At 25.4% G+C, this 9,314-nt stretch overlaps 1 protein-coding gene across 1 annotated transcript; it reads left to right on the top strand.

Annotated features, from left to right (window-relative positions):
* The first annotated feature begins 2,208 nt into the window (after positions 1-2,208).
* LOC130818075 (protein indeterminate-domain 16-like) lies at positions 2,209-3,287 on the top strand. The gene has a single exon (XM_057684112.1). The coding sequence runs from the start codon at positions 2,324-2,326 to the stop codon at positions 2,816-2,818; it is 495 nt and encodes a 164-aa protein (XP_057540095.1). The 5' UTR covers positions 2,209-2,323; the 3' UTR covers positions 2,819-3,287.
* The last annotated feature ends 6,027 nt before the right edge of the window (positions 3,288-9,314 follow it).

The following is a 9,314-nucleotide window of genomic DNA, read 5'->3' as shown; positions in this document are numbered from 1 at the left end:
ATTATAAGATAAATTAAAAGTTGACTTTAAACAAACCCTATATGAAATATTTATATTGGCAAATCCACACATGACACACCAATGATTCATTCAAAATTTGTTGATGGGTTCATTAATGATGTTAAAAAATAATTATTGCCATTATTATTATATTTTGTTTGTTCTTATTTGTTTTCATTTTTCTCACATAAAATGAAGATTTCACAAAAAGAATATTATATATGATTTTTTTTTATTTTAAAATATTTTGTGGACAAAAATAACCTCATTTGTCTAGCAGGTATGTTTTGCTAAAAAAGCATCACTTACTTGTTTTTTCATATTAATGGTATTCTTTCGTTCATTGTAACTATTTCCTCTTTTTTAATAAGCCACTTTTAACTATTTTTATAATTTCAAGTAATAATAATTATTACTTATTTCAATTAATAATTATTCTTATTGGAATCTTATATTATGATTTTTTTTTGTTGTTTCTCATATTCCAAATAAAAATAATAAAAGCAAAAAGATCGGGGAAAGTACAATTTTTAAAATTTTTATCAGCTACTATTTATTTTAAACTTAATTTCTCTCAAAAATTATACTAATATATGTGATGAAATAATTATACATACTCGGATATTTATTTTGACGAAATAGATAACTACTAACTAGACATCTTTTCCGTCCTGTATTTTAGCATAATGTTTTCCTAATTGAATTAATTTTAGAATCATAAGATTTACGATCTCTCTTGTGTTCACCATTTCACCACTAAAGACATATTAAATTAATTTATATTTTATTAATATGAATTCTATCTAATTAATTTCTTTAGGTGATTCTTATATTTAAATATTTATGAAAAAATAAAAGTCAAATTAAGAAAATTAGGATATTAAAGAATAAGATTGAGTATAGATTAAATTAGCTCAAATGTATTTTTAATAGAGTAGAAGCCACAATTTGTATGTGCTCATATGAAAAAGTCTTGTATGAATTTAATTCACACTATTTTCGTATGTACTAACCTAAAATGTATTAAAATAGTAAGTTTTTTACTTGAAAAGTACAATAAAGTACAATCATTGCAAAATACTTGATATTATTAGATTGTTGCACACAAAAATAGCGTAAACTATTAAGTCTATACAAAACTTTTACATGTTGATGAAGACCAGAAAAACACAATCCCACAACATAGACCAAAAACTACGGTTTTTATACAACTTTTTATTACCAGTGGCTCCCACCTAAACAAGAATTTGGAGGATTAATTATACGCAATCTTACACTTATTTGTGACAGCATACAAAACGATTGTTTTTAGTTGACCTTTGATAATAAATATCATCTACAACTTTACACGACTAACAAATAAAATTACGTAGAATTTAATAAATCATCTTAATAAAATCTGTTATAACTCAAAACCAAAAAAAATAAAAATCTTTAAACCATTAAAATGACAGAGACATACAAGTTATAATCTTCGTCAACATCTAAAAAGATCAAGCCCCCAAATAACCTTAACCTCAAGTTTCACCTATAGATAGTATAGTAATAGTACACCACTATAGTACTAAAAGGTGATAATTCCCCTAGATTCCTCTCTATAACAATTTGATAATGAGTTGGTATACTATTGTTATTTGTTAGAATAAGGCAACTAAATACTCCATCCATCTCTTTCAGTTTTTCCCACTTAAATATAAAAAAAAACTAATAAATATTAAAAGAACAAACTCAAAGTAACTGATCAATAATAAATAATTCCTTATACTCTTTCTATTCCTCTTGAATAACACCTTTTGACTTAGTTAGATCCTGAGGTTTGCTGTAAGGTCTGGGGCAAAACTTTAATTATGGCCCTTATAATGCCAGTTTTTGGGGAATCCTGTGTAGCCAACCGCTTAGGGCCTCCAAACAATAAGGGGCTTCAAATATTAAATGGCGCTATTAAATCCTGGTTTCAAGTAACACTTTTTAAGTGATTTGTTTATAAACATTTTTTATATTTAAAGTAATATAATATTTTAAGAGTCGCATTTTAAAAGATATTGCAAAGATAAGTAGGATTTTCAAAATCTTTCATAGAGACAGAGGAATATTTATGTATATTTTTGTATGAATCTGAGTCACAGTTTTATTTCATAGAGACGGAGGAATATTTATGTATATATATATATAAATGACTCCACCTCTTTGTAACATCCCTAACTAGGAATAATATATCAATTAAATTTGAACATACAACCCTTTTCCTTTCTATCCCTTTCTCCATCTTGTCCTTCTCTATATAGGGGAAAAACCAAAAACCAAAACAAGTACTTAATAAACCATGGAACAAGAGTATGATCATCAACAAGAGCTCCAACTCCTCCCACCACCACCACTACCGCCTCGGCCCGCTCCTTCACGTTCTCTTCCTTGGTTCCACCACCACCGCCGCCGCCGACCACCATTATACCCACCTTCTCACCACCAATTTGATCATGAAGAAAATCTCAATCATGGTGTTGGTGGGCCACCTTCACTTGATTTGAAGCTTTCTATCAGCTTGGAGCCAGCCGAGCCGACTGATTTCGAGTCTCTTAAATGGCAAGCCGCCGAGCAAATACGGCTAGCCGCCATTGAAAAGGCGTATGCAGAACGAGTTAGAGAGTTGACTCGGAAGGAAATTGAATTGGCTCACTCCGAGTTTGCTCGAGCTCGGGCTATGTGGGATAAAGCTAGAGAAGAAGTTATAAAGGCTGAAAGACTTAGGGATAGTGCTACTACTTGCATGGGAGAAATCACTTGTCACTCTTGCAGGCAAAGGTTTCGTCCTAGCTAGCTTTATTTATTATTTTAATTACATTATTTTTGTTTTTAATTTTCATAATTAATTAGGATTATATATAATATCCAAATCCAAATTTTTATTTAATGTGCAATAAAAAGTTATTTTTGTACCCTTTATTAATTCATTCACTCTTATTTGATGGTGCATTTAATAATTTAATAAATTAATATACATGAAGTTGATTATAAACTGTCTCTCGGTGAGATGACCTCAAAAAGTGGAGTTTATATGCTAAGTTTTTATTAATTGGGCTATTTAATTCATGTATGAGTAGCGTCTGACAGAGAAATCATCTCAATTTTGTGTATTTTTTATGGTTTATGTAGTTGGATTGTGAATATGTTATTTTAGATATACTATTTACAATAAATGATGTTAAACTATGGCGGATTTTGAATCTTAAATTAAAGGGGTCAAATTATTTATTAAAAAAAAATTAGGGAGTGTAAGGAATTTTTGACCGTTTATTTAAAAGTTTTATGTACTCATAACCATTGAACCATAATGTCTAATTATATAAAGTATATAGAAAAATAACTTTGGTTTATAAATAACCTACAAATTATATGATGTTAAAGGTAAAATTATATAGTACGAATTATGTATTAATCGTTGAGGAATTTACGCATTTAAAAGTTTAAGCCGATGATTATAGATAGCCTCATAATATGCACTCTATACTTCGTCACACCTTCTTATATAAAAGTCATTTGGTCTAGTTAGAAGTGTGGATAAAACATATCCTCTCCTCTCCTTATATATGATGTTAAATATTCTCGTAAAAATAATAAAATTGAATATATTCTAACATAACATTTCTTTATATTAGCTCTAATACCATAATATGAAGTTATAGAAGAAGAATAATTGGAGAGCTTATATGTGTTAGTAGTATTTGTGAACACGTCATATTTATAGTACAAGAATATAATCTAGCTAAAAGATACATAACAACTAGAGATTGAATATTGTCATCATACATATACATACTACTCTCTTTATTTTTATTTGCTCTTATTAAATATAGAATTTGCATATTTTACTGATAATTGTGACTATGATTTCTCATCGGTCTATATAATTTTTATATATCAACTTTTTAAAATTTTTAAAAACTTACAATTTAAATTATTTATTTTTATGTTTGCATTAAGATCCGCAAAAAACGTAAATGAGAAGAACAAATGAAAACTGAGGAAATACTAATTAGAGATACTAAGTAATATATACATCATCAATATTTATGGATAATATCTACTCTAATATGCCGTCGAGAGTATTTTCTTTTGTTGTTACCTTTAAAATCTTTCTTTTTATAAAAAGTTCTTATTTGGTTGAGAAAATGAATAAACAATTTCATTTGGTTAATTAAATTAATGGATCATTGTAAGAATGTTAAAATCCTTTAATTAATGCTCAATCAAATAAGAAAATTAAAAATTAATAAACATGAAATAAAATATTTCATAATTACTTTTACTAATTATTGTACAAGATACCAAATAAGATACCAAATGTAACTAATATGTACTAAAGAAGTAATAGATAATTATCTAATTGAATATTATTAATTACTCCTATAATACATAAAATAATATATACATTAGTATTTCTAATATTTTTGTTATTATTTTTGTTTTAGTAGCTTGCAATTCGTACTTTAATCGTTATGTAGCACCCTTTAATTAGGCTTATTTCTTCCGTCCCACTTTTAATTATTTCTTTCTTTTTGCTAGAAGATTTTTTGTAGGGTTTTGATTGGAGTATCAGACTTAAAATATAATATATATATATATATATATATATATATATATATATATATATATATATATATATATATATATATGCCTTGTACTCACATCATTCTCATATAAATCATGCGTCATTGTCAAACTCAGTGTATCCTGCTTATAGAAAACTATGATCAAGGTTTGGAGAGGAAAGGAATGCGGCAATCTATGTCCACAAATAAAGATGCGGACAAAGAGTCTCTCGATTTGAAAAAGATCCTTTGAAAATGAAGTTCCTGCAACGAAAAAAACCGAGTGAAGCAAAATCTGCAAGTCCGCATCTAACCAATTCAAACAACCTTGGCCTTTAGTTAAAAAATTAAAAATCATACGATCTACTAAAAATATAGTTTGACTCCACATGGCAAACTCTGAACATACTATCTAAACATACAATCTATTAAAGATGAGTTTAATTCAATATAACAGACTCTAAATAGGGAATACAATCTAATACTATTAAAGATGAAATGTAATTCTACATGACAGACTCTTAAGTAGGAAAGGAAATTAGATGACAACAGATTAATTGCATTAATGTGATTTTGTACCAGGGAAAGAAATAAAATTTTTAAATAGGCTAGTAAAGTATTTATGTAATAAATGCAAATAAGAAAATATAATTGATTAGGGTCAATTAGTACTAAATAGTAGTATAATAAAGTATATTTTAATTTTTCCTTGGATAAATTATCAAATCAATGTTCAATAAATTACACTAAATTAACAAATGCATTTCTTTTTATATGTATTCTTCAATTTATTTGTAAAAGTAGAACTTATTTTTGATATTTACACAGTAAGAATTCTTAAAATATAACCATTATTCATTAATCATCTTATCTTATTACTTTTTGAGATACATTAAAAAAATTCATATATACAATTATTATTCAAAATATTAGAAATTTGTTTAGCAAGTCTTTGTTTACATTTAGGAATTTTTCAAATAATATTACTTATTAGCAATTATAATGCAAAACTTTATGAATAAAAATTTAATAACAAATAATATACAATATTTAAGAAAATAATAAATTCGTCTAATTTAAAATATGTTCATTCCATTTTTACTATATATTTTCTTAATAACATGATTGAAAATCTTTGTAATGGATGACAACATTGTTTTATGAAAATTAATCAACAGTGGTAGATCCAAAAAAAAAAGTGATATCAATTTTTTTTTTTAAATTACAATCAATAGTTTTATTCAAGGCAATTTTTCGCGTCGAGTTTTCATATTATAAAAGCGGTACATAATATCATCATTTTTTAGAACACATGTTCATTCCAAACTGTAAAACAATATTAAATTGCAAGTCTTAATATTAAATACGTAGTATATATTGAGTGTTTAAAGATATAAAAGTATTAGAAAAATATTATAATTGTTGAAATTACATAGTACCTTTAAAGAATTTGTAAATTTTTGCTCCACCCTCAGTATTGGATAAAAATAAGGCAAATTTTAAGGGTATTTTCATGTCTTTTGTGGAATTAACTGAAGTATAAATGAATCTAAAGTTAAATTATTTTTTGAGATATTTTAAAACATGAATTCAAACTTTATGATTTTGAATGTAAAAGATTATGATTAATATTAATGTTTTACTCACAGATTTAATAGAAGGTTTAAATTCGCTCTAAACTTAGGAGTATAATAATCATTCTAAAAAGTAGGTAAATTAATTTGCCAATAATTATTAGATTGTTGTTAAAATATTTATGTTATTATTTTTTCAAACGAATAAAATTCACAAACATAATTTACGGAGAACTCTAATTTTTTTATGTTAAAATTTTCCCAAGTAATAATTGAAGGGTAAAATATTAACTATGTGCATAAGTTTAGAAAATATTAAAAAAATGATTTTCAGTTCTTAGTTGTGCATTTTCTGAATTATCATGTTTCCAATAAATTAGACTAATCTTTTCTTATATATGACATATATCATATAACTTTAAAAAATAAAAAAAATAAAAAAATAGAAAATTATAATAATACGGAAGGATTAATAATTTATTTTATATTTTAAAAAAAATTAATTAATTACTTTGCTTAGGCAGTGACACTTATTAATTTGCTCATTTAGGTGGCACAATTAAAGTAATTAACGAATTAATCACTTTGGTGATAAAGGGTATGAATATCTATAGACTCAAACTTCAATCTTCAGATTCTATTATATCAAATTTCTACTAGTTTTTCCATTTTTATTATTCAAAGTCTTAAAAGACCCTTCTTAATTTCCAGTTTTATTTCATATTCATACATTAAATTATATCATTAAAAAAATCTAAAAAAGAAATAATTATGACATGTGGCAATACATGATTTGTTGTCAAAAAATTATTGGGTTGGTTGAGCGGAAAGCAAAGAGTAGTTTATTCTTGTAAAAGACCGTCTCATGTAAAAGATCGTTTATTAGTAAAACGACCTTAAAAGAAATAATTTAAATTTTTATAATTTGTATTAGTCAAACCTCATAAAATAATTTGAGATGATAAAAATAGTCTACACTAACTCTGTAGGAGACTTGGGCCTAAAATGCCCGAGTATTTTTTTTGTTTAGATGCCAATTGTAGTTTAACATATACAAAATATTGTTGGGATGAGTTATCCCACATCGATAAATTGAAAATGGTGTGCACGTTTTATAAGCTATTAGAGACCTTCTTCCCATTGCCATATGTTTTTCGGATGGTATATATCTTCTTGGCTTATGAAGTGTGTGCACTTGTGTCCCCCGTTAATATGCTGGCATTCACAATAAGTCCAGCCTAATTTAACAAATATTAATTACATAATCCATATCGACTAATTTCCTATATTTATTTTTTAATGAACCCAAATTGATTTTTACACGATATTATCGACTTGATTTAGACTTGCTACTATTGATGAAAATGACAAAGGTTGTTTAATCTTAAAACTTTTTGTGTATAGATAAAAGTTAAATTAAACTGTACAATTTGATTTGATGATTAATATTTTAGATTAAATAACTGGTATTATTCACTAATTTTTAAATGAGACAGTTTTATGATGAGACCATCTCTTTACGCCGACCCAAGATACATTTTTGTTTTAAAATGATGACTTATAACATTAGAGTGATTACTCATAACCTTAAAACGATTACTTATGATCTTAAAGTAATCAATTAAAGAAATGGGCTATTATGTAGACCCGTCTTATAGTAAAACGGTTTCATACAAGACGAGCAAAATATTATTTAATAATGAATACTATTGTGTCTATAATTAATACTCTTCCGTTTCTTTTTAACTTCTCATATATCTTTGAATTTTAGTATTAAATTTTGTTTCTTTTTAACTTCTCATATATCTTTGAATTTTAGTATTAAATTTTATTAATTTATTTCAAATATATATTCATTTGAAATCTTAATAGTACAACATTTTCGTAAGAAACCATTTAATCGTGAGATGGGCTCATATATGATACGCGCAGCCCATTAGTCAAAAACAAATTTAAAAAAATAATGAAATTTAAATTCACACTTGTACAAAAATTATTTTTTTTAAAAAAACATAGTTTGTGCTAGCCCATTTGTAGTCGTCTCACGATAAATCGATCTCAATAAAATATTAGTATAGTATATTTGTCTCCAAAAATATTTTTTAAATATTAATTTTTTATAATTTTTAAAAAACTTGTCATTGATGACTTAAATTGATTTTTCCATTTGTATCTATTAGAAAAGTGACATTTCAATAAGATAATTGACTTTTTATATATTTGTGCTTTTAGACTACATTTCAAAAGCAATACTTAGTTTTTCATATTTATTGAGATAATATTTTAACTTTTAATATCTCTAATTATTCAATTAAAATTATAAAAAAGAATTGATATCAATAACTCTTATATTAACACTGATCAAACAAGATTCTACATGACTATTTTTTAACTTATAGATTAAAAATAAAATATAAATTTAAAATGATAAGTAAATATTGAAAAAAATAAATAAACATACTAACTTGAATAGGATGAAGTATTAATTTACACGTTTATCTTTAAAAAAACTTAGTTTGAAGATTGAAAGTTAACATCATTCTGAAATATTTTTGTCTAATTATAACGGGATTAAAAAAAAAGGAGAGTTTTTGATTATGTAATAAGAAAATTGGGGAAAAAAGCATTGTAACGTCAAACAAAGTGTAGCCATGTAGGAAAACAAAATTCTCAAATGAAAAGTATGACGGTTGTGAAAATTATTATTTATAGTTTTAAAATAATAATTTATAATCTTAAATTGATAACTTATAATTTTAAAGTGGCCAATTATATCTTTAAACTAATCATTATAATTTTAAAGTGATTAATTATAAACTTAAAGTGATCAGCTACAATTTAATCGTAATCATTTTTATAGTCCTCAAGTGATCACTTTAATACTCAAGAGATTACTTTTTATAACATTAAAGTGATCACTTATAATTTTAAAGTGATGAATTTTCAATAAGCTCTTTTTATAACATTAAAGTGATCACTTATAATTTTAAAGTGATGAATTTTCAATAAGCTGATGATATGAACTTATCAGATAGTAAGATATATATAAAACGAAATGAGTAAAACAAAAATCAGTGCATTTAGGCTTTGGCTTAGTGTAAAAAGATTGCTTTAGTTGGCCCGACCGCCCAAATGTACTTATTGTTGCATT

The sequence above is a fragment of the Amaranthus tricolor genome, chromosome 1, assembly GCF_026212465.1.
Source record: "Amaranthus tricolor cultivar Red isolate AtriRed21 chromosome 1, ASM2621246v1, whole genome shotgun sequence".
In the NCBI taxonomy this organism is placed as follows: Eukaryota; Viridiplantae; Streptophyta; class Magnoliopsida; order Caryophyllales; family Amaranthaceae; genus Amaranthus; species Amaranthus tricolor.
This window is presented reverse-complemented; position numbering and strand designations above follow the sequence as displayed.

What these genes read in the sequence shown, in the direction of transcription:
- LOC130818075 (XM_057684112.1), top strand. Translation starts at nt 2,324, where the DNA reads ATGGAACAAGAGTATGATCATCAACAAGAGCTCCAACTCCTCCCACCA.